At 44.1% G+C, this 25,943-nt stretch overlaps 1 protein-coding gene across 7 annotated transcripts in view; it reads left to right on the top strand.

Moving 5' to 3' along the window:
• The window catches only part of COL26A1 (collagen, type XXVI, alpha 1), a 174,803-nt gene that overhangs the window by 105,398 nt on the left and 43,462 nt on the right, over positions 1-25,943 (top strand). For 5 of the 7 annotated variants that reach the window (XM_014952971.1, XM_014952976.1, XM_014952975.1 and 2 more), the window contains exons 4-5: positions 10,562-10,603; positions 25,771-25,832. In XM_014952971.1, coding sequence (XP_014808457.1) covers positions 10,562-10,603; positions 25,771-25,832 — 104 coding nt within the window. The remainder of the gene's footprint in view (positions 1-10,561; positions 10,604-25,770; positions 25,833-25,943) is intronic. The other 2 variants (XM_014952977.1, XM_014952973.1) reach the window with 1 other exon arrangement.

Genomic DNA, 25,943 nt, shown 5'->3' with positions numbered 1-25,943 from the left:
TGCCCTTCAATAAGCTTTTGTGTTTTAAAATTTAATTGAAAAAAAGGCAAACGTAAACCCAACTTTGCTTGCGTACTAATTGACTTTGCAAGTTAAATAGTGCTCTGTTATTTAATAGCAATGCTTCAGTAGCACCGAGAGACCGCTCAAGAGCAGGGCCCTGTTTAAGTGTTGAACAAACTCACAGATACAGCAGGACCTGCCAGATGGCAGCTTCTGCAGCCCTAAACATTCCTTTTTTTGCATGGGAATAATGGAGACCTTGAAGAAGTGCTGCAGTGATAGATTTGGCGAAATGTGCCTTATGTAAGGAACAGTTACTAACAGCTGAAAACTTTTCTCTCCCAGCCTTATTTCTTCTCCCCGTAGCAGGGCTACCCCACTGGTGTTCTCTGAGATCAGCTGAGTATCTGCCTTGAGGTGGGCTTATTTTTACCCTGCTTCATGGGGCCAGCCTCATGCTGCATGTGTGTGCCCTTGGCACTGTGTGCCCCCTTCACTGACGGTGGGGGAGCTGCAGTCCCAAAGGGCTGGAAGAACGAGCTCTGATGTGGAACGAGGGATTTGTGATGTGATAGGAGCTGGTATTGCTGTTCCAGACTTTGATTGCCCTGCTCTGGTTGGGACTGGAGAGGACTCATTTGTTTGAATGCAGTGCTGGGTTTTGAAGAGCTTTCTTTATGAAAGGTTGTACACTGCTGTACACAGAACCCCAGGTTCTCTGCAATGTATTGCTTTTTCATGCTGAAAGCAGCTTGTAAAGCCTTCGAGTCTGCTACAGCTCAAGGGTAGTGATGTAGGAAAACAAACACCTTCTTTTAAGTTTTCTGTCTACTTTTTGGTGCTATCCCAATTTAAATGTTGCATAATATAGTAGTTGCAGAGTGTAAAACACTCGTTGCTTTTGGATACTGGATGAGTTCACCAATTCCAACTTTATCCCCTGTTTCTAGTCTTGAATTCTTACCCGTAGCATACTGGGTGAGCAGGAAAGCTGTAACCCAAGCACTAGTAGAAAATTTATTCGTGCTTTTTCATGTGTGGTTACCCTGAATCTTATTGTCACGCTCAGGAGCAGCATCATGACAGCAGCTCATGGTGTGTTCTGCTCTTGCAGTTGGCTGCCTTCTCCTTGGGGTATCTTGTACCTCTGCAAGGGGGAGTGAAATACCCTTTCATTGGAAAAACAGGGCTTGCTTGAAATCTTTAGCTCGGAGAATGGCCTTTTGTAAGAGGCCATGAAGGGAGATGGCTGCAAGTTGACCTGTTCTCCTACAAGTCATCAAGTGACTACTCTGATCTCCAAATCAGAAATGTGAGTGCCTGTTTCTCTGAGCAGATGAAAATACCCCAGGGTAGGGTCAGATTTCTAAGAAGTTTCAACACCTACTCACCACGTTTCTTTCCTTATCTCCCTCCAGCAATCGGAGGTCATGTGGAACACCTTTTTTCATGGAGTCGAGCTGTAGATTGAAAAACCCACTGCAGTAGATTGTGAGCAGGTTTCTGTTTTGCCTTTTCAATTTATATCACTGAAGACAAATTTTATTAGTAAAATCTTGGGCAACTCAGCAGTGGATTTTTAGGCTCTGACTGGGTGCCTGGAGCTGTATTTCTTTGAACTGTCTTTTAGAGGAACTGCAGCTGTATAAATGGATGAAGACTGTGGAAAGAAACTATAAATATGGCTTTATTAAGGTGGGTTTTTAAATCAAAGTGACTTTTTGAAATATTTTAATGAACCTTAAAAACTATTTTCCAGTTCTTTCCAACAGTTATGTTACTTTTCAGCAATGGGGAAGGAGGGGGATGTTATCGAGGGAACTGTGGCCATATGGCAGTGGATGGGGCAGAGCCTTTACCATAAGACTCTTTAACCTTGACTGGACAGACAAGGGGTGAACATGTCTCTCCTGCTACTAATTTTCATAGTGCAAAATGTCTCTAGGTTTTACAGAGCTAAACAGTTACTATTGGGGGTTGAGGAGTGAGGAATTTGTGGGCATTTGGAGACATTTCCTGCACCTTTTTTTCAATGGGCAGTGGTGCATTGTGCCTTACCAGGAATGTGACAAACTCACTCAATATATGTTTTCTTGCTAGAAGTTAATTGAAAACAATGATTTAGCATGTAAAAAATGTGCTAGCATGGCTTGATGATGGTTTAGTGCCTTATATTCCCCTCATGTTCTTGTCACAGATGGTTTAGAGTCTATTTGCTTAAGTACGCATGGCAGGTATCTGAAGCACACAAGCCAACTGGTACTTTGAGTTGGCTGTCCTGGGAGTTAAACGTGGGTTCAGTAAGCACCACTGAACTCTTGCTTCCTTAGCAGCTGGGAGCTAATGAAACTGTAGAAGAAACGAGGGCTTTGCATCAGAAAAAGACGCGTCCATTCCAGCTTAAACACAGCTCCATCTCTCTATGTCTCAATGACTCCAAAGTTGGCTTTGGTGAAAACCAAGGAAACAGGGCAGCCGAGAGTGGAGCTAGGGATAGGTGGAGGGGTCTGGGTAGTCATCGGAAAGTCAAGGTTAAATCACTGGCAGTTGTGTCTTGCTTATTCTCTACCATAAGGGCATGTCTTTGAGGAAAACACTCAACAAGGTTCTTTGCTGAAGCCCAAGGCCGTAGCGTGAAGGAAATAATTCAGAAAGCTTCTCAGTCGTAGTCCAAAGAGAGTAAAAATAGCTGTGATGGAAGCAGTTTTCCTCTCGGCACAGACACAAGGGTATGTGCACATGTATATGCATCTGTGTAAATGAATGTGTAAAAGAAAAGGCGCTGGAGTACATCATCCAGAGGTGGTCTGAGCTAGGATTTCCATTCAGCAGGGCCTGACATGAAGAGGCTTTCTAGCAACCACAGTGTTCCGTTTCAAGAGGCAGAGGTGTTCCAGATACATTGTACCATCATGGTAAAAATGCCTTTGTTTTTGGCACAAAGGCATCTACCACTTTTTTTTATTCAAGTGTCACATTTTACCCGCTTGCAGTTTCCTGCTTGTATGTTTTGGCTTTTGACCAGGCCCTTGGGCTATGTGTGCTCATCTGGTTTTGATAAAACATTGCACTTAGACAATACATCTTCTTGGACATTTCTTCCTGTTAGATTCAAGTGTGATACAAAGCAACCAGTACTTGATCAGTAGCAGACACTGTTTTTATCAAGCATTGTTGGATGTTCATTAGCTATGAAAGGATCGTAGAGTAAACTGGCCACAAAACAGAGCAGTACAGGTGGGTGCTTCCTCTTCTGAGCCACTCTTTTAGCTGCTTTAGCAAAACCCTAGGATCTAAAGTATGGTGCCCTTCTGAAGTCCATATTCATGTACTGGGCTATAACACCAAGTTATTTGGCTGCTATTTATCTTGCTTCTTTTACGGTCTTGTTAGTCTGCTAGGAGAGAGAGAATGCTCGTGACAGATTGAACAGTGGCAGATGAATGGGAGTAACAATCTCATTAAAGACCATCCCCTCATCCTGACGTTCAGGTAGCATTTAATGAATATGAGAATTTGCAATGCAGGTTGGATTAAAAAATTGAGTAAAAGTAGCATTTCTCACCATCTGCCCAATGAAGAAGTGTGACCTCTGTTTACTAGAGTGGGTCTGTCAGCCTCCGTAATACACTTCATATCCCTAATATATGCCAGGAAAGGATGTACAACATCCACAGTGATCTAAAACATGAGGAAAGGTGCACTGTAGAGAGGTTGGTGCTGGTCTCTTCTCACAGGTAGTTAACGACAGAACAAGAGGGAACGGCTTCAAGCTCCAACAGGGTAGGTTTAGATTGAACATTAGGAAGGAATTTTTCACAGAGAGAGTGGTCGGGCATTGGAACAGGCTGCCCAGGGAGGTGGTGGAGTCACCATCCCTGGACGTGTTTAAGGGACGTTTAGATGCAGTACTGAGGGACATGGTGTAGGGGAGGACTTTGTAGAGTAGGGGAGATGGTTGGACTCGATGATCCCAAGGGTCTCTTCCAACCTCAATGATTCTATGATTCTATGATTCATCTCACTGAAGTTCATCTGCCTGTTCCTCTAGCGCTCGTTTACACCAGTCATCGAGGCTGCCCCTTGGAGGAGAGGGAGGTGGTGTAAGAAGAGGGAGAAACAGGGATGTCTCCAGAGGGTTCAGCATCCCTGTGTGATTCTCATGCTTGGACTACGTTGTATTTCCACTGTCACCACATGGAGCAGTGCTGTCTGTGATGCTGAGTGAGCTTGGGCTGGCTGCTACGTCTGTGTGTTCGCAACATCCCACAATTGCCTTCACTCCAGGTTCTGGTGTAGTTGTGGTGCCAGCACAGCACTGCACCTACCCCAGTCTGCCCAACGAGCTGCTGGTGGGATTACCTGCTCGTTATCTCAGGGTACCAGTAGGCTGTATTCTCAGTGCTGTCATACTGGTCTGCATGTGGTGTCCAGCTCGCAGCAGGAGGGGTTTGCATGTGGGAGCACGGAGTGCGAAGGGTGATGGGTGAAACCCCATGGAACCCATCCAATTAAGCTGTTTCTTGTGCTATTGGAAAGGCTGTGTTGCACAGGAAGATAAAAGCTACTCAGACTTACAGACCACCGTTGTCAGAGGTTTGAGCCTGACCTCAGGATCTGACAGACGTGTTTATCCAGCGTGAGAGAGGCTGGGAGGCACCGCGCAGACCTCTTTGTTCTCAGCTTTTTTATCTCTTTACGTCTCATCTCCCTTCCTTCATCCGGTGGACTGAGATGAAAGTTGCCTGCACCCCTCTGCAAGCTTCCTGATAGATCCAATTAAAATACCTCATTCTTGTAGCATATGTGAGGGCTGAGCCATTGAACCTATTCAGCTGGAGGGTTACAATCCTGGAGCTTTTTTTTTAATGTCCTGGTTCTGGGATTCTGGGTATTCAAAACTGAGATTCAACACTAAACTTTTATGGGAAAGGCTGGTAGAACTTAACATGCCATTCCTTTTTCAACAAATTTTTGCTCAACATGAAATTGAATCTTACAGTCTTAAATACTATACTCCAGGAAATAAATGTGGTGGAATCCCATTTAATTTGTATGAGTTGCACCCCCTAAAGTCCTCTAGGCTATTTGAACAGATTACAAGCCAAAAAACAGAGCTTTTTTTTTTTTTCCTAATTTTCCAGCTCTGCAAATCCATCCTTGGATTTTAAAAGACTAAGTCTTGTTATACATTTTCTGTCTCCTGTATCTTGACCAATTGCTAGAATTATCAAAGATCTGTTTCTCCGTGTTGTAACTAACAGGTGGTTTTTTCATCATATCTTCATCCTCAAAGGCAAGAGATAACTCTCAAAGTAAGAGTTGACAACGGTTTTCTCAGTGACACTGAAACACATGATATACCTCCATTTGATCTATCTCTCCAGGTCCTGAGATTAGAAGGCAGCTGACAATGTTCATTAATTATATATAGGATGAGGGGATAATCCTGTTTATAATCCCGGTATTGATTGTTTCACTGATTATACTGAGATTTTATTTCTGCTGGTACTATATGCATATGCAATAAGAAGAAATACACAACAGAGGTTCCAATTTTTTTGAAGTGTCACTCATCTGAGCCATCTCTGATTTAAAAAATGAAGTTGCTTTTACAGAAACCATATAAAACCGTTGTCAAGACTTATATGAAATACTGTTGTGTCCTAATAATAACTTCTAGCTGAAAAATCTTGGCATCCTGCAGTTTAGGAAAGGGTTTTAAAATTCACCTTCAGTTTTTGGGCAACAGGCAAAACATGTGGCTCTGTTTAGGAGCTATTTTCGTTAAAGCTTGACAATACAGGATGATAAAATACAGCTGCATTGTTTAAACTTTCAATTTAATTTCTGGGCTGTGTCCAAGTTGTTTCATCAATATGGCGCCATTCATTTCAAAACAAAGCTCTTGGAAGGGTCTCCATTACCCCACCATTGATCAAGAGGGTGTTAAAATGTAGAGCCTAATTATGTTCCTGGCCTGTTTGGAATTCCAAAATTGGATTTTTATAACTGTCAAATTTGCAATCAGGGTAACTTTCCATGACAATTAGTCAGAATTATTAGAGCTTTTGTTGCCAGGGAGTTATAACTAATGGTGGTGGTTCACTTTTCAAGGCGCTGTGAGTGTCAAAGGCAACATGTATCTTATAGAATAGCCATTTGACTACAACATTGTCTATACTTAACTGCACCCAAATGTCTACTACTGTTACAGTCATTTTTCTCCATCCTCCAGGGCTGAGTTGTTGCCACAAGCTCTGCTGCAAGCTCTGCAGATATAATTAACTACTGGGTTCTGCCTTGTTGCAAAATGGGACTTGTGAAATTGTGACATGAAAAAGTTCATTCTTGAAGGTTTCACTCGAGCTCAGCTCGGTGCAGGCTGGTACTCAGAAGGCTATTAATGCTGCTGATCTTGGTCATTTATTGCTTTGAATCTTTCAAATGAGCCAAACCTGAATATCTATATGACCTGTCTGGATGAACTCTATCTCTTCTCAGCCTGACTGATATCTTACAGTTCAGGCACCTACCTGGGGTGTAATCTGGAGTATCTCCTGAACTTGAGATGTTTGCCTAGAACTTGAGATGTTTGCCCAGTTAGAACTTCCTTCTTGGTATAGCTCTAAAAAGGTGGGGGAAAAAATTATTAAAGGGGGAAAAGAAAAAAAAAAAGAAGAAAAAAAAAAGAAAAAAAAAAAGAAGAAAAAAAAAAGAAAAAAAAAAAGAAGAAAAAAAAAAGAAAAAAAAAAAGAAGAAAAAAAAAAGAAAAAAAAAAAGAAGAAAAAAAAAAGAAAAAAAAAAAGAAGAAAAAAAAAAGAAAAAAAAAAAGAAGAAAAAAAAAAGAAAAAAAAAAAGAAGAAAAAAAAAAGAAAAAAAAAAAGAAGAAAAAAAAAAGAAAAAAAAAAAGAAGAAAAAAAAAAGAAAAAAAAAAAGAAGAAAAAAAAAAGAAAAAAAAAAAGAAGAAAAAAAAAAGAAAAAAAAAAAGAAGAAAAAAAAAAGAAAAAAAAAAAGAAGAAAAAAAAAAGAAAAAAAAAAAGAAGAAAAAAAAAAGAAAAAAAAAAAGAAGAAAAAGAAAAGCATTGTAACAACAAACCAAAACAAATACAAAGACATATTAAAACTCACTGAGATATCTACCCTGTGCTCTTTCTCACCCATAGACTGATATTTAGCAGACACAAGGTACTTTAGCCTAATGCTGATGCATGAGTGTATGTGCTCACAGAAGAATAGAGAAAAAGAGAAAAGCTTTCCCTGCCTGTGCACAATGTCTACTTTAGAGGCATCTGTTCAAGATGCAGATGACCTTCTGTTGGCCTGCTGATGTCAACAGATTTTTGTCATCAACTTCAAGCTTTAGCTGGAACATTAGGAGCGCTGTCTGGTACTGGCAGCCAGTGACCATGGGTTCATCTTTGCATTTAGCTAAATGAACCACTTTCCAGCCGCAGTTAAAATTTGCCCTCTTGGCCATACCTGCTGTTCCTCCCACCCCTGCACTGCCCTTTCTGTTCCACTGACTCAAACATTTCTGCAGCCACATGGTTTAAGGAATTGATCTCCCTGAAAAATAATAAATTAGGATTTTTTCAGATTGGGTTGTTTTTCAGCTCTCTCTTTCCTGTCTGGTAGACTGTCCATCTATGAGGTGCAGACACGCTCATTCTGAAAACAAAGGTGGCAACTTCTTAAACCAGTTAATTTTAAGTAGTAGTGCTACCTGGGGTCAAGCTATCACTTCTGTTTTTAACCAGGAAGCCAGAGCCTGCCTTTTCTTCTTAACACACACCTAGAACGTCTCTGTGTTCACTGACGTGTCTTTACCTGAATTGCCATGTGATGGTTTTTGACAAAAAGATCTGGAATTTAGCTTTATTGATACAGGGTCCAAGTTGTTCAAAACCCTAGTCCTGCAGAAAGTTTGCCCTGGAAGAAAGAAGGGATTGTAATCAATTTTGTTTAATTAAATCAACCTAAACTAATTGTCAGCTAATAAAATAGTGTTGGTCAGCTCATAAAACAGAAATGAAGATTAAAAGAGTAGTTGCCATGAACAGGTGGTAACTCTGTTTCCAAGTTAGACCACATTACTCTCTGGCACAGGATCTCTGAGAATACCTCATATTCTAGTTTTTTAAAAAAATGTTTATGAAACTTATAAAATATAGGGCTCATTTTATAACCAATTTTCTATCTCACCTGCCAAGAGCAGTGAGGGTTGAGCCAGCACAAGGCGGATGCAGAGTTTCAGGCAACTGTCCAGAAATGGATTCCCTGTGCAGGGCTGGGGAATACATTTCTACCTTTGACTGGCCTTTCTTTTGCAATTTTTGTGATTTAGGTTTTTTTCTTTCCTGTTGCTGTTACAGAAAAGACCTTGTAAACATTTTTTGGATGTCATTGATCTCAACCTGGCACTGTTGTGTGAAGGGAGAAACTTCCTATGGCACACTGTGGGTGCTGTTTAACTCTGGATGGATCTTGAGTTAGTAACAGGATCCCTCTGGATTTGGCCCTTGGTATTTCTGTTGACTCTGCAGTTCTTGCAGAAGGCATAAAACATTTATCTAATTTTAACTGGAAAGGACTAAACTGGAATCTTTATCTGCTCCTCAAAGTAGAAGCAGAAATCGGTGGTTTGTAGTTGCTGTTAATGGTGGAATAATGAAAGAAAAACTATTGCATAATGGTTATTACATTATTCAGATAATAGTGCAAAACTATGTGATTCTGAGAATTTTGTTATGGCTTGCAGTTAGTTTGAATGTTCTCTACTGATGTGAGGCTTTGCAAACCAAAGTTATATCCATTTTCTGTGACCATTCATTCCCAGAAGTCTCATGCAGGATGCACGTGGCTGCTCTTACGTGAAGTCCTCAAACCTGATAAGACACTGGAAGCCTAAATTAATTCTCATCCACATCGATCCTTTTCTTTCAGAAAGCACAACAATTCTGAGACAGAATTTCTTTAAGAAAAAGGGACAAGACAGGGTTGGTGCCCATTCATGGCAGTTTTCTGTTCATCCCCATGTCCCATCCTTTCTCAACGTTATGGAAACAGCTGCTGGGAGTCACACCAGCAGCCAAATCTCCATTTACTTTCCTCAAAGGATGGCTTTAGGAGGAATGTAGCACTGTGACTTGTGGGACTGGACTTGGCCCATTATCACTGCTTGAGTGCTTTAAAGCTTGAGGTGACACACAAGAGCTGGAGGAATATTAGAGCATCAGTCCTCCAAATAAATCTGTGTGGGTTTTGGGGAGTGTTTGAGGATCTTAAGGGACTCCAGACCTTGTCCAGATTTGCACCAATGTTTCACGTTCCTCCCAGGGAGGATGAGTAGGAGGACAATAAGCAATCCTGCTGCTCGGCATTTTAGGCATATGCACAAAGCCATCTAGGACCCCAAACTAACAAAAACCATATTCAAAGCAATTATCTGATCTTGTTTGTTTGTTTTTAATGTGATGTTTCTAGACACTGGTACAACAAACACACTCTTGTAAAATCTTGTTAACAGTTGTTTGTAGTTAGCATCTTCAAGATGATTTTATATGTGCTGATCATGACTAATACCCATCACTTCAGTGAGACCGTCACCCTCCAGTGCTGTGGGAAACTTTTGGTACTAAACCAATTATTTCCTCAGCTTGTTTCGCATTTTTCTTTTTCCTTTTTTACCCTTCTATGCAAGAAAACACAGATACTGATTTGTTCATATATTGTGCTTTCCAGATGAAAGTGCTTTGTGGTTCACAGACTTAAATAATTAGGTTTTCCCAGACCTCAGACTGGTTTTCAAAGGCAGTTGGAGTTGTCATCTCTGGTTTTACACTTGGTGATAGAAAAATCTCTAGAGGCAAGGTAACTGGCCCAGCTCACCAGCTGACCCTGGCAGAGCTGGGGCAGACACCCCCTCCGAAGTGTACTCTGGTTTTCTAAACATCAGGAGATGCTGCTGTGACCATAGTGCTAAAGGCCTTCCCCCCCGACCCTATTCCTTTTCTTCTTGTTGTCACAAACTTGGTTTTTAGCGTATATACCAGCTGCTGGGAAGGTGCCGAGTTCTTCTTCCCATGTCTCATCCAAAATGATGGCAGCTGCTCTCCCTCCTTGAACCTGGGACCATTTTTTCCTTATAGCGTGCAATTGAGGTCATTATCCAAAACAAACCCACCAAACCCAACCAAAAAACCCCAAACCAACCCCAAGTCCCTTTTATGTTCAACCAGAATGGATTGCTGCAGCCTGTCTCGTTCAGTAGGCTTTCCTGTGGTTGTATTTCTTGGAAGCATCCTCTCCGATGGAGGCAGGGGCTCTTTTACAGGCCTATTTCAGCACTTTGAGCAGGGGAGCGTGTCCGTCGGTGCGTGCGTGTCTTGCGGTGGGTGGGAAGGGGGGAAGTTGCTGGCAGGAGCGAAGGCGCTTTCATTCCTTACCAAGTTCTGCTCCACAAGCTGAATAAACTTTTTCTCTGCTTGAACCGATGCTGCGCAGGGCGAGGGTTTGACACGTTCCCAGTGATAATTGCCTTGTCTCCCCCCCGCAGGTTCATCTGGCCGCCAGCACGGTTACTTTTCCAACCGGGACCGTAAGTGGGCACCACGAGCATCACGGAAAAGCAGAGCCTAAGAGCGAAGCGGGGTGCACTCCTGGGTGGGGGCTGTGGCAGCCAGGGATGCCCTTTGCTTGGTGTGTGGGGAAGCGTATGGAAGGGGGGGGGTCTGCAAGTCTCTGCCTGCTCTTTGCCTCAGTTTCCCCTCAAGTATCTGCAGGGCAAAGAAGAGGGGAGCTGGAAATGCCCTGCTCCTCTCAGGTGCCTGCTGAGCACCTGGGAAGGGCTGTCCTGCTTGTGTTCTTCTCATTTTCCCTTGTCTGAGGGGGGACACCAGGCTCCACAAACCCTGGGTCTGGCCCAGGGTGCCTGTTGTGCTCTCCTCCTTGCAATTAAAACTCATCCCCCTGTTTTCCCTGACCTGCTCATGCTCCTCATCAACGTTTGTGGGTGGTATATTGAGAAGAGCCAGAAAGGGGTCGGGTTGATGAGGTGAGTGCTGCAGGGCGCTCAGAGGGGAGGTGGCTGTGACCTTGGTTGCGATTGCAGGCTCTCCCAGGAGGAGTGGGGGTCATCAGCCTGGTGTCTCCTCATGTCTGAGTGACACTGTGACACTCGTGTTGGAGTCTCTGAACAGCTTTCCCTGAGAAAACTTAAATGCTTTTAAAGGTTGAAAGTGAATGAGAGCTTATTGGCCGTTTGCTGGTGCATGAACTGTATGGCTCTAAACTGACGGTAAAAGTGGCTTAAAAGTGCTCTGGTGCATGTGCAAAAGCCCAACTAAGGTTTTAAATTCAACCCTATATCCCCAAAGATGGTCAATCAATAAGAAGCAGGAATTTACATCGGAGTCTTTGTACCTGATAGCCATGTGCAGGTTTTATGGAAGATGAAAATCTTGGGACCTTTGAAGCAGCACATATGCTGAGCAGACGAGTTACTCCAAAGGGCTGGTTTTGGGAAAGCAGAGGTATGCAAGGGCATGAAGAGCTCACGCTGATCTGCCTCTCTGCTCTCCTTTCTGAACACACACTCAGCAGGAAAATAACCATCCCATAGCACAAAAGCTCCTATGAAGCCTTAAATTAGAAGGAGCGTCTGTCTTTCTGCCCCTGCCTCTGTTGGAGATGTGCTTCGTGCTCTAGCTGCAGTTCATCTCTCTCTGTGTGCTCTGCCCGTGGATGTCACAGAACATGCCTCTGATTCCTCATTAGCTGCGGTTGTTCAGCGTAGAATTGGCTGTTTGTCCCAGGCACAGCTGGGGTGGGCAGTAGCCAAGCGGGGCAGGGATGGCAGCCTGGGAAGGATGCGACTCAAATCTGCAGTGCTGCGTTCCTTGGGGGGACCTTCTGGGAGAAAAGGATCCTTCAGTTCTTGTTTCTGTCCTTGTTCTCTTCCATATTCTCTTCCATGGCTGGGGAGGCTATTGCTTACCTCCCCTGTGTGACCTGGCCATGTCCTGGCACAGGAATATACTTCTTAACAACATTGAACCTGGTACTGGAGCTGCCATGCAGAGGAACTAAATTACGTGTCCAAGGACACATGGGAAAACATTGTGCCAGCAGGAGTTACATCTAAATCTTCTGCAATCCTTATTATTGGTCCCACCACAGGCCAGTCTTGTTTCTGGATTGTCTTTTCAAAGTGTTGATTTGTTTCCTTGGTCTCTCTCCACTTTATGTTTCAATTTCTCCCTTGGTGGCTGTGGCCCTTTCAACATCTAGTCTGTTCTGTGTCCATAGAGAGCAGGAATAGTCCTGTCCTTGCACATCATGGCTCTCTGAGGAGACAAAATGTTAAATTATTTTAAAATATGTGGCTTACTCCATTGCACACTTCCATGCATCTTGAAAGCTTCATCCAGGCAAAATCTAACTGATGCTATTATCCTTCTGCTAATCTGACAATGGGGGTTAGAGGATGTTGGCTGGGTTTTTATAGGGTCTTTTTTTTGACTGTGCAAGGAATCCTTCTTATCAGTGATTTGGCCTAGGATTCCTCTAGTTGTCCTGTGATTGAAGATATTTCCTTCTATGGTTTGCTCTTAGTCATTTAGCTTCCAAATGATACACTGATTTCTGGGACACAGGCTAAACTCTTTGGAAGTGTGGGGCTGGACACCATGCAGAGCTGTGTTGCCCCCACTGTGGTGGGGTCTTGGGCTCTGAGGTCTGGGTGGGGAGGTGACTGTTCTGAAATGAACCATGAAGCATGCAGGAGGGATTTCACAAATTCCCTGGAGACTAGATAAGAACATTTGTGCAGTACGTGGCACCACATGACATGAGGATTTGCTCTTCTCCTTTTTAGAAGGAAATATGCCAGATAAGTAGAAAATGGGTAGACCGAGGGCAGGAGCGCTGTAAAATCAGCTCGTTCCAGCTGCAATGTTCATTAACTTTGATATAGGCAAGACCAAGAGGCAATAATGGAGAGATAAAGATTAGGTCTGTTTTAAGTTGCAATAGAGATCTGGCTGCAGATGCTTTTCTATCTTTTCAAGACAAAGACGTTGAAAATTTTCTAATGCAAGTGCCTGGATTGCTCGAATTTTATCGTGGGCTTTTTCTACCCCTTGGGAATCTGGATCCCAATACCTTGGGGGTGTCGCTCCTGGCATCTGGCCCCCTGTCTTGGGCAAGGTGGGAAGGTAATACAGTGCTATGCTTACATACTGGAAGTGCTTCAGTAGTGTGAGTTACTGCTGTATTTCTAGAAGGTATAGAAAAGGCTGTCTGTTTTCTGTAAGACGGTGACATTCCTCTGTGGGCTCATAAGCACTACAGCACAGAGAGATCTGCAGATGCTTCTGGCCACACTCAGCCACTTTCAACCCTACCCAAGGTGGGTGTCTCTGGCTGGTGTTTCCTATTGGCTGTTTCTAAGTATTCAGCCCATCAGAAACTTTAGTTTCAGGGACTAAAGTGGAATTTAAAGTATCTGAATATAGTCCTTTGTGTCAAATCAAATGATTTGTTAAAGCGAGGCCAGATTTGCGGGGAGAATCAATCTTTTTTATTAGATCAACTGATGTGGAAAATGCAGACAAACTTTCAGGCATATTAACCCTTCTTCTGGCCTGCGTTTGTATTACAAGAACGGCGGGACCTGTCTACCAGGGAGACTGTGCTTTAGGATACACGTTAACACCGACTGTTCCTCAACAGTCTCGGTCTGAACACAGACACGGGTGGCTTTCTGGGACATGCTCGTACGCTTTTTGGGGAGAAAAGACTTGTCTCCCTCTGTGTTTGGACACTAGATGTTACTGCACAACAAAAAATGGGCTCTGCTCTGCAGCTGACTCATTGTGCAAGTCTGGGGCTAATTACTGAATCCCTCCGTGCCTCAATTTCCATCTGTAAAATGTCACAGATGCCCACCATTCATAAATCGCTTTCAGATTTCCAGATGAGGTGCTGTGTAAGTGTAGAATAGCGTTAGTTTATACATATTGTGCTAGAGTATAATACAAACCACATGCAACAGAAGAGCCTCACAGATGTGTCTCTTTCAACTGCAAAAGGCAAGGCCCGGGTTGATGATTTAGCACAGCACTAATTGGGCTAAAATAGGAGATTGCTTTTGTACTGATGCAATTGTCACCATTAAAGTCCTCATTTACCAACAGTTTTTGGAGATAGCCCAGTTATTTCCTATTGAGGAAAACTGTAGTGTCTTGGGTCTCGAAGCACAGCAATTTATAGCAAATGTCGATGTTTTTATAGCATCCCCCACGCTGGCTGTCCTCACACTTCTGGAAGGGGACTGCTCCATTGTTTATTTTGAATGTGCATCTTGCTTGGCCTGTAGCTGCACTTAATGCTTTTTTCCTGCCTGCGACCTTTTGGGCATATCCTAATCTCAAAGCGGAGGCATTTGCCGGAGTGGTTTCCATCGCCATGGCCGGGTGTTGCATACGCAGGAATCCCCCTTTATCGATAAGAAAGCTGTTCCCGTGGCTGCAAACGAACGAGTGCCTGGCAGCTGTTCAGCATTAAGTCAGTTCTCAAAGTTTAAAGGATTTGTGGGCTGTGAGGGTTTGGGTTCGGGCAATTAACTTTGGTGAAGTGCTTGAGAGTGTCTTCCAGACACATTTCACGGAGAAGGATGAACTTAAACAGTTAAGAGATTTGATTTCTTTAAGTGCCCTCAAGTTTCCTGATGGTGCTGTTGGGGCTAAACCCTGAGTGTGTATGAAACCTTGGAGCTCCTTTGACTGCAGGAGAATTAGGGTTGTTCCTTCCAGTTGCAATCTGGCCCTGTGCTCGTTTGGAAGTGCCAACATCATCCCTATTGCCAGCGGCATCATGTGGCAGCAGGAACTGGTGACTACACTGAGCCTCTGTAGATATCCTCTAGCTGTTTAATTTTAAAGCCCTGGTCTGAGCTTCTTTGCCTGTGTATTGTTGCCTGGTGCTCAGAAGTGATTATTGATGGTGAGCTGTTGTGAGAAGGTGTGGGGCTGGGAGGAATGAAGGTGTCTCTGGAGATATTCAGTTCCTTCTCAGTGTGTTGCAGACAAATTGCGCCATTCTGCATTTGTCCATTCTGGACTCACTGGCTGTTCTCCCCGTTCCTCATCAGTGCTCAGAGGGAGGGTCAAAATTCATTGTCAAATCCTCCACAGCTGTAAGAGTAACCTAATATTGGGACTGAGTGCGTGGGGTGACAGGCGTGGGAGACAAGATTGGCTGAGGCCCAGCCTTACCCAATGCTTGCCATGTTCCAGGAGAAATCTCCCCGGATGCCGGGCCCTGGGTCGTGTGTCAAAATTTGCCGTTTAAGGCATTTTTAAGGAAAGTTTCAAAGTGGAGGCAGCTAGAACCAGAAAATGAAGCTCCTCAAACTACCAACAGCATGACGGATCTTAGGGGACGCTTACACTGCGGTGCTCATTGTTGTGTAGATATCATCAATCACAGAAAGCACAATTAGGCAAATTGTGAATAAGGAGGGATCAGTCACACTAAAATTAAAGGGATCTCTGCATTTGGAAACATTTGGTAAGTTTTGGGTTAGAACAACAAGATGCAGGAATTCTGGAAAACATTTTTGATTATTGATATCCTCTGATTTTTCACTCTAAAATGAGTTAGAAAAGTAGCCCGGTGTAGCTATTTTGAAGGGATAAAAATCTGAAACCGAAAATGACATGTGCCTGGCTAACCCCAGGATATATCCCCTAAGTGGGTATTTCTATTACTAATTTTTCTTCATCCAGAAGTTAATAAGGAAATAACAGAAAAAGAACAAACAAACAAAACCAAGTTCTTTGCACAGCCTTGTGCTAGCCCCTGATCTGATGCAAGTGTTGCTTTGTTCTTCACATTATGGGGACCAGAGAGGTGATACAAGGGATGCTCCAGGTCTCTTCACTCCCCGGCGTCCTTTGTGTCTCAGAGAACAAAATCACAGCTGCAGAGAAATGTGGAGGGGATTCCTCTTTCTGCTGCTTAAATCTATAAGGACCATTGCAAGGCTCAGAGGGATTTAGATGAAGGCCAACGAAGGCTAATTAGCAGAATTACGTGGAGTAATGATCCTCAAGAGACTGTCTTGTAGCCTTGAACCATTTCACTCCATCTCTCAAGTGCTGAGTGACAGTCCTTAGGCTTGTGCAGGGCAGGGGTGTTGAACAAGGGCTGTGGGGTGCCCTGGGGAGGAGTGAAGTGTGGGAGAACAGACAAACCATGGTGGGTTGAACCTGAGGCTGAAATACTGATCTGGGAAATCAAAGCTTTGCAAAAGTGCCTCTGCCACTAATAATAATACTACATAGTATTTTGATGTTCAGGGAGTCAAATTCTTCTGAATTCAGACCATCCTTCTCAGTTGCTTAAACTATTGCTTTCAATATTGGTCTTTCAGCTACTTTTTTTTGGTCTTGGCTAAAGGAAGCCAGTGCTAAATGTTCTGGACGAGGAACCACTAGTGCTTGACTGAACATCTGAAATGTAACATGTTTATGGGTTATAGGGTCTTTGTGGAGAGAGAAGGCGTCTAAACCTAGGAGATGTCTTTAGTCTTTGCAAGCTGAAGTGTAATAAAACTCAAAGCAGAGGTAGAATTTAATGTCAGAAATCCAAACTGGAAACAAGATGCATATTTTTCATACAATGGTTAACTTTGGATGCAGTTCACTACAGCAACCTAGGCTGTCTGGCTCTAGAGTGTCTTTCTGAAAGACATACTCCAGTTAAGCACACGTTGTTTGGCTCGAGACTGTGAGAGATTCTCTGACCTGTGATACACAGGTGCAGAACCAATATTATAAGAGTCCCTCCAGACTTTTCGGTGAGCCTCAATTCCAATGTTCCTTTTGTCCTGTCTGCTTCCTTATTTCATGTTACATGACGCCATATTTTGACTGTATTTTCCCCCTGATTGCTTCTCCCAGCAGGGAAAAGCAGTCTCTTCTGTAAGGGATGTGAGACCATCTCAATTGAGATGAACTTTGAAGCGTAGTGGGATTCCCATGTGTGCTTGGACTGGGGTAGAAGACTTAGCCGGGTCCCATTGAGTGTTGTTCCATCAGGGAGTGATAGAGAAATGAGTCTGGTTCAATGCTGGTGGGTATCAAGACACTGGATTTTGGCATAGTGAGGACTGGACCAGCTATAGGAGGAGATGGTTTTCCCCCAGGGAAGGAGCCCCAGTCTCTGTGGGCTCTGTGGCCTTGGCTTCCTTGGCAAGAAGGTATGTGGGCTCCCTCCTTTTACTCTGGAGACTCTTAATCCAGCTTGCGTCTAGCTCTATCTCGCTGTGAGAGGTTTGTAGATACATATTGTTCATACTACTTATCTGTCTTTATTTGCTGGCTTTCGATTTGCTTTGGTGTGCTTTACAGCCGTGCAGAGACAGAGCGGTGAAGCAGGGGAGCGAAGGGCTCATGGGAGGGCTGTCTCACACAATAGCAGAAGTTCTGAGCACTCACTGTGCCACCAGCACTGCTTGGGAGCACCACGTTCAGCAGCTCCACAGACAGCAAGGCTTTAACAGACCCATGCTGGACAGGTGAAATCATGATTATCCCTGTCGTTTCAGTATTGGGGCAATTCTTCTGGGCTACAGCAGTAAAATGTCCGTGGCGTTTCTAAAAATACTAGATAATGCATTTCTAGCAAAACGTGTCGCATCAGGATCCAGCCATTCCCTGCTAAACTCTTACTCTGACAGATGAAGATGGATTGAACACGGATCTCACAACCCGTGGTTGCCTGTGAATAAATGATCATGATCTAATTCCATATGCTACAGAGCACAGGCCTAACCAGCAGAATCCATCTCTGGCGCTGCGAAAGAGCACAAATCCCCAGGCTGAGAGCAATTATGTATAAAATTAGTTAGTGGTGTGGGAGTGTGCATGTGTGAAATTTTAAATAAAACAATGTGAGTGATGTGAGCTGTTCAAGAATAGACCTGGGTGAATAATGGAGGGGGGTTGGGTCCATTTGCCAAACCAAAAAATTGGAAAGAAAAATGATTTGGGAGAAACTGAAATGGAAATTTTTAGGTGTTTGACGCAACGTAATGACTAAAATATGGGTTTGGGTCAACCCGAATTCTTTCATTTGACCCGAAGTGAATGTTTCACTTAAGGCTATTTGAATAGTTCACTTCGTTTTTAATTTAGGTGAATTTTGAAATAAATGCTATTTCAAAACTTAAGACTGAAACATGTCATTAAGAAACTATGAAAACAATTCTAAAAAAATCTAGAGAAAATGTTGCAAAAATTTTTTAAATGGCACCCATTTTTTAATTTGAAACTATGTACCAAATTTTATGTGGGTTCTCAAATAGGAGCTGTTACTCCCAAAGTGCATTTTGTGGTAAACTTTCTTTCCACTCAATTTTCCTCAGGTTTTTTTACAGACATTTCAAAATCACAGAATATCATGATAATGAAAAAATGTTTATTGCCTATTTGGGGGGAAAAAAAGCCTTTTCCTGTTTAAGAAGGTAGAAGAAAGTAGACATGAAAATGAAGTATGAATATTTTAGAGGCAGAAAAAGATCAGATAGCAGTTCTCATAAGAAAGGCTATTTGAGCTGCTTTTTAAAGATAGCCAGTAAAGTTAAGGGTGAAGGTTATTATAATAGAGATATAAGAGAGAGAAAGAGATTACAAATGGAGAAACTTTGGCAGTGATCAGGGTCTCCTAGCAGAGATGGTGAATTATCTGTAATAATGGTAAAAAGGCAAAGATATTCTATAGGTCTTGTGTTTCATATTGATAGGCAGCCTAATAACTCACAGTTTACAGGTGAAAATAAAACTTTCCATCCTGCAAAATCCTGATGTGAAAACTGTGGGAGAGAAGAAACTGTCTTTTGTCAATGAGACCATCTTTAAGTTTCTCTGGGCTCCGATTCCTTATCTGTGAGATGCTTTAATTATGCAAACGGTCTGCTGAGCAGGGATGTTGTGGGGCTTTGTCAGTGCTGGGTTTGAACTTGAAGTTAGAGGAACTGGGTGGTGAAAGCGAGTAGTCTATGGTTTTTGGTGGTTATTGGACCCAGAAAGAGGGCAAAAAGAAAAATGGTTTCTCATCCTCCTTCACTTTGAGGGTGTAGAGAGATGGGGGTCAGTCTCTTTTCTCAAGTCACAGGCGACAGGACGAGAGGAAATGGCCTCAAGTTACGCCAGGGGAGGTTCAGGCTGGATATTAGGAAAATTTTTTTCACTGAAAGGGTTCTCAGACATTGGAATGGGCTGCCCAGGGAGGTGGTTGAGGCACCATCCATGGAGGTGTTCAAAAGACAGGTTGATGAAGTGCTGGGAGGTATGGTTTAGTGATGGTGCTCCTTGTTTGTTGTGTGGGTGTCTATTTTTGTCAGTGAGGTTGACGGTTGGACAAGATGATCTTTTAAGGTCCCTTCCAACCTAGAAGATTCTGTGATTCCTTCCATGTTTTCTTGTGGGTAAGACCTGACCTCGCTCACCTGCCTCCGTGCAGCCAGGACAGGGGGACACCACAGGGTGGTGTGTTCTGTGCCACCCACCCTGCACGCCCGTGGGTTACAGCATGGAATGTTTGCAATACAGCGAGGATACAGATTTGGCAGCGAGGTTGGACTGGATGATCTCCAGAGGTCCCTTCCAACCCCATGTCATTCTGTGATTCCCCTGCACTGGACACGCTGACACATTGGGGAGAAGAGGGACCTAATGAGCTCTTCTTTCTTCAGCTTTGGGCTGTCTGTCCCAGCATCGCTGCCGGGAGACAGCCCGGCCACCTGCAGCTCTTCCCTCCCCACTCTCTTTGCCAAAAGGTGAAAACTTGGATATCGTGCAACAAGTAAATATCATGGAAGTAAACTGAGAGACTCTTGCAGCTGGGTCTTAATGGTCTTACACTAAACAAAACTCGGAGAGCTTCCTCGTATGGAGGAACAGTTCTTGCTCCAGCTGAGTGGGTCCTGAGCCGTGGCCAGGGCGTGCGATGTGCCGGTGGGAGTCCTTCCCTCCCGCGGCTCTCCAGACCTTTGATTCCTCTTTGCTCTTCAGACCAGAGGCTACTGGGCAACACACACGTTCCTCCTCTCCACGGTTGCTGTCAGCCCTTTGCCTTTCACGTGCTCAAACCCCGTTACAGAGCTACAGACATGACTGATTCTAAACAAGTACAATTAATAAAGTCTATCTAGCCAACATCTGACTCACATTAGGGGAAACGTGTTGAAAAAACAGATCCCAGGTTGGCTGTGATTTATGGCTTGGGCCTGCTATCCTTCACAAGCACTGGCGAAAGCTTTTGCAAAGGGCCAGAACATAAACTACTTAGGGAAACTCAGTATCCATGTAAAAAGGCTGGAAGGGTCAAATCAGACAAATTAGAGAGGGGTGGAGATGCAAGTCTGGGCTGGCTGTCCCCTACTGAGGGCCACCTAGGTTGGCACAGGAGATCTGTGTTCATATTTCTGCTGTGGAATTTGTCTTGAAATTTCTTCTGTGTGGGAGTCTGAAAGTGTCACTGTTTTTTTTTTCTGGCTAAACTGTGTATGTGTGTGGCAACAAGTGGACAGAGGGGTTAGTGGTCTGGAGGTTTATCTTGTGAGTGTCGAAATACAACATCTCTGATCTGTAATATCTCTGGTGCATAACATTTCGGGTGCTCACCGAGCTGACAGTAGAAGTTAGCTGTGCTTCCTCCTTCCCTTGGGAGTTTTCAGCTTCATCCTTTTCTCCTTGCAAAGAAACGTGGTTGCCTGGACTGATTTAGCTGACTTTGTGCTCCTCCAGATTTGTTCAGAGACTGCTCTCAACTTGTCCTGGAGAAAAGTATCACTAACTGAGGAAAGCTGGTCTCCTCCTTCTTTTAAAAGACAACATTTTCTTCAAACTGGACCTATTTGAGTTGTGTGTTGATGCTTTGTAAGACAGTGTGCCCCAAACTGTAAGAGTGTGGTGCCTGGAGACCTGCTCCGAGGAGTTCAGATCACGCAGCCGCTGGTGCAGAGCTAAAGCTGTTGGGTTCCCCGTCCTGTAACCCTGGGCTGGTGGCATTGACCTTGACACAGCTCTGGTTTGCTCCCCCCACCCTGGGGATAACTGAGTTTGTCTTCTTTGTGCATGTCCGTTTCTGAAAAGTGCAATGGAAGTGGTGGAGTTTATTAGATGGAAAGAGAAGAGCTGCCAGGCAGGTTTTATCACAGAAATCGAATATACTCATTTATTTCTCTGTGCGTATGTCACATTTGGTAATTTTTCATCCTCTGACCTCAGGTCCTTTATAGAAGAAACATTACACTAAAAATGGATGAAAGGAAAGCAGGGCTCAGAGGAGGAACGTGTATTGTTTAGAGTCCTGAGCAGGTTGAAGCATGAGCTGCAAATGCGATTCTTATGTCCCGAAACTCGACTGTGTGCTACGCCCCATTGCATTGCAAGGTTGAAGTTTCTTGTAATGGCAAAATACAGTCTTGAAAAAACTGGCTGCAAAGATTGTATTTGTTTAAACAAAGGCTTTGTGATTCCAGAATTCTCTCCCCTTTCATATGCTATAAACCACCTCCTCCGCCTCCCCTCTGAAATATGAATTTTGGAGTAATCCATCAAGAAAAAGAGAGACAGAGCCTTGATCCCTTGACTTCGGTTGAGCTGTGCAATTTATATCTACAGAGCATCTGGCTGCGGGGAAACCAAAAGCCCTTTTAATATTCTGCAGAGACTCTGGGTACACAAACGAGCGTGGGCTGTCAGAGCTGAGAAATGGGGCAGAGATGCCAAGAGGTTTCTTTGCCGTTTTGCACAAAACTCTGACCTGCGACCCCGTGGTGAAAGTTGGCCTGGTGTTTTTTAACTCCCCCCCCCAGTGCCACTGTGATAATTGTGCTGAAATCGTTAGAGCCCCATCGGTATAAAGCCGTTATCGCGCCTTCCTTGTTTGGAGTAAGCAGTTTGAAGACTTGTGGGGCTTTCAGTCTTGAGCAACTGAATCGTACAACTATTTAATCATGAAATTATGCAAACGCTGCTTGAACCCTGTGAAGCAGGAATCTGAGGCACCCAGAGTCGCTCTGTAAGTCCCTTTTTGTAGGAGGGCAGCTGGAGTGAGAGCCAGAGGCTTCACAACCTCGTGCCCATTTGTGAAGCTGCAGCGCTGGAGGCTCCATCTCAGCCTTTAATTGATGTTTGGTCGAATGTAGCAACCTTTGGATCGGTGGGTCACTGCTGGCACAGGGTATGTGACCTGTTATTTTCCAGTCCACCACATCTCTGATACGTTAGACTTTTCCTTCCCTCCAGTTGCACTGCTTTGCCCATGCAGCCGCAGAGGGGGAATGGGAGGGTGAGAAGGGAGAGGTGTGCTAGGACAGTAACAGAGAGACATGATGGAGACAGACTGGGTGTCATGCGATACGCTGGGACAGTCCCATGTTCATTATCTCAATTATTTATTCTCCCTGCTGGAGTATTTCTAAAACAAATCCTACCATGTGTTTTGAGGTTGGGCTTCATAGAGTGAAATCACAACTCCTTTCTCGGAGTTTAGCTGGAAAAATACAAATCTGTCAAATAGGAATATGAGGGAAATAAACTGTGGTTCTGTGTAGCAACAAGTGATGGATTTCTGCAGATATGGAAAGCGTCTGCTCTGGAGTTCCAGGTCAGAGAGTGTGTGTATTTGCCCCAGTGTTACATTTGTTGCATGTGAAATAATGATGTGAGATTCTCAAGCTCGTTTTAATAAAGCAGGGTGCTTTCACCCTGACCAGATAACTCAACTTTACTGTCCCAGGCCTTGGAACCACCGGGCATCAAGATTAGAAGTCAGGGAAGATATTTATTAGCTTGATTTGTCACCATCATCCTCAGGCTTTCTGCAAGGCCAGATAATGACCTCGATGCAGCCTGGTCCCCAGTGTGTTGGCAGCAAGCTTGGAAGGTGGTGTCTGTAACTGCGGTACCGAGCATTAGTCTCGCTTTTTGTTGGAAAACATCATCCATCTGTTGGTTAGCTAGGCAAAGGTCATGAGGATTTGTTGGTGGGACAACTTGCCTTAGTAAGAAGATCTTTTGCATTAGGATATGCGCTTTCTGGATTAGTTAAATGTCTCTTGGGTCCAGGCTAAGAACCTTGGGTTTGGATCTGGGTTTTCAGTTATTTCACAAAGGGAAGGATCAGAGCTCAAATCCAACTTGGACTCGAGTAGTTCTCTTGCTGACCTGGGCTGTGTTTTCTGTGTGTCTCAGCAGGCGTCGCTGACAGGGAGATGATACTAGTACAGACCTCACCATGCTGTGGTACTGCTGCTTCCTCCCCACTTCTGTCATTTTGTTCATTTAAATCTACCCTTTTGTGCTGCAGACACACCTGAGAGGGCTCTTTGAGACCCTCTTCAAGATCAGAGGGGGCTGCTGGACTGGTGCTGTTCATACACTCTGCCCAGCAGAGGCAATTGGAGTATCCTTCCCTCTGGGAGCTGGTTGCTTCTCCCCTGTGCAGAGTGGAGGTACAAGCCCTTTTTTATCAGCAGAGCTCTCCAAAGAGAGCTTAAATGATCAATCCATCTCAAATTATGCACAGAGATGGTTTTCAGACAGTTCAAGTCAGTCTTTCTGAAACCTATGGGGGTTACTAATATGTGCAAGCCAGCAGAAGAGAGAATAGGACTCCATATTTTATTTGCTCTGTAACACATCTGGTACGCCTTCTGGCTCTTGGGAGCACTGGATTTATTCAGTCTTATCTTTCTGTGGGGATGAGCGAGATCAAAAGCATGAAGCTGGTTACATGCAGAACGTAATTCCCTGTTTTACACACCACAGGCAGATCCAGACCAAACAAGCCTCACCCATTTCCTTCCCTGTGGGACAATGCACTTATGGCACTTGTGTATTCATGGGCCACTTCAAGCCAAAAGTATCACCCAAGATCTATTGCAGAGAATAAAAATAAAGAAATGTTATTTCCTGTTGGGTAAAAGAAAGTCCACGTCAGTATTGACCTGTGAGGAAATCCCTCAATCTAAGTGTTGCTGAACCATCAGATGCTTTGTTTGCAAATTGTTGAGTATCATGAGGTGGAAGCTCTATGTCCAGCTCCTTTAGGAAGCTACAGAGCTCCTTGTGGAGGGTCAGTGAGAGAATTTCTTTGGAAGGTTTATGCAATGGGTGATTGGTTGCCATTAGCACTCAAGCAATCTTCTTAGACTGTAAATCACTAAGGTGGAACAGCCAAGCTTCCCGGCCCTCCGAGCCATGCGCTAAAATCTTTGCATGGCTGAGAGCCATCACTACATACCATGTGCTTCATAAAACTGGAAAGTGTTTGTGCATGAAGATTGGAGAGATTCCTCGGGGCTCCTTGTGCAAAAGGGGACAAAGCTTGTTAGGGGGTTCAACTGAGTCCCACACGTCAGGGTTATGTTTAGTCAGGCTAAAACCCAAGTTCTCCCATTCCTTGCCATAGGTAGGCACTGGGTTTACTCAACAACCGTTGCATCAGCACAACCACAGCCTGAGCTGCACCTCAATAGTCTATTAATGGGCTCAAGAATTTCAGCCCCAGCCCTGTGGAAATATCAGGACTAAATACTTCTTCTGTAGCCACTCAATGAAAGCTGGCTCTGGCTTTTAAAGAGCCCAGAAACACACACAGAGCTGTATTTCTCCTCTGTGGGACATGGGATGGCAGTGATTCATCACCTGAATACGGACGGTTTATTCTCTGAAATACTTCATGTTGCAAGTCATTTTCCCTTTTAAAAACTGCTGTTCTTCAGAAGTCACGAAAGGTGAGTGGTCCAGTCTGGAAACCTTCTCTGAGAGCTGGGAATGGGCAGTTCAACTCGGCTGCAAAGCGCTGGGAAAGTGCCGTGTTGATTAAATCTCTGTTCAGGGCTTTATCCTCCTTCACTCACTTTAACATTGCTGAAATGAAAACAGAGGCAAAGCAGCAGGCCTTCTGTTTAGATAAGTGATGTCCTTTGTATCAAGCAATGATTTTAAACTGCACTCAGAGGCCATTATGTTAACGTTTGTTCTTGCTAAGGCATCCTGTCAGGAGCCCTTTGGTGGTTGCTGTCTGTCTGTTGCTTCTATGCAACAAAGTGAGATGGAAACCACTTCGTGCTGCTGCTCCGGTCTGCATCAGCCCTGGGGTCTGTCTTGGATTTTCTGGCTGTCATTGAGACAGATTATTTGTTCTGGGAGTGGTAACAGGGTCTGGGAGTTCAGGGATGGAGCAGGACTCCTCAGAGCTGGGCATTTTGTATATTCATTGATTTTCTCGTTATTTGACTGGGACATAGTAGAGGAGAGAGCTGGAAGTAGTGGTTGTGCAGCCTGATGTCCAGGGAGGTGACAGCACGTGCCCCACCAGCTTGCACCAGTGGCAGAGCGAGTGTCTCTGCTGGGGACAAGAAGTCGTGCTGGTTGGCACCATGAAAAGTGTTACAGCTAATTTTTTCTTCACCTGTCTTCTACCTATCCTTTCCTTCTACCTGTTGGGAACTTGGTTTCACACTCTGCTCCCATAAACATCCCCAAACAAGGTTCCATGTAACGTGGCTCTGGCTGTTTCCCTGCGCAATGGATTTTAATATTATTTCCCCTGTAACTGATCTTGAGTCACTTTTCTGTGTGCATTGGATCAAAAAGGGACCAGGGTCTGCAGACTGAGAGCTGTGGATTAAAATGTAAAGTATGTAGAAATTTTATATCTCTTTTTTTATTTGTTTCTTTCTAGAATGCATGAACTGCACGAGACTAGCGGATATGACCGAGAGGCTGAACACGCTTGAGGCCAAGGTAAGGACCTGCCTTTGTTCTTTGGTGAAAATTTCCAAGAGTTGCTGCTGAAAAAGATGTTGAGTTGGCAGCCCTGGAGAGGTCAGGTGTCTGTCCTTCCATCCACCACGC

The sequence above is a fragment of the Calidris pugnax genome, unplaced genomic scaffold (assembly GCF_001431845.1).
Source record: "Calidris pugnax isolate Ruff unplaced genomic scaffold, ASM143184v1 scaffold133, whole genome shotgun sequence".
Taxonomy (NCBI): Eukaryota; Metazoa; Chordata; class Aves; order Charadriiformes; family Scolopacidae; genus Calidris; species Calidris pugnax.
This window is presented reverse-complemented; position numbering and strand designations above follow the sequence as displayed.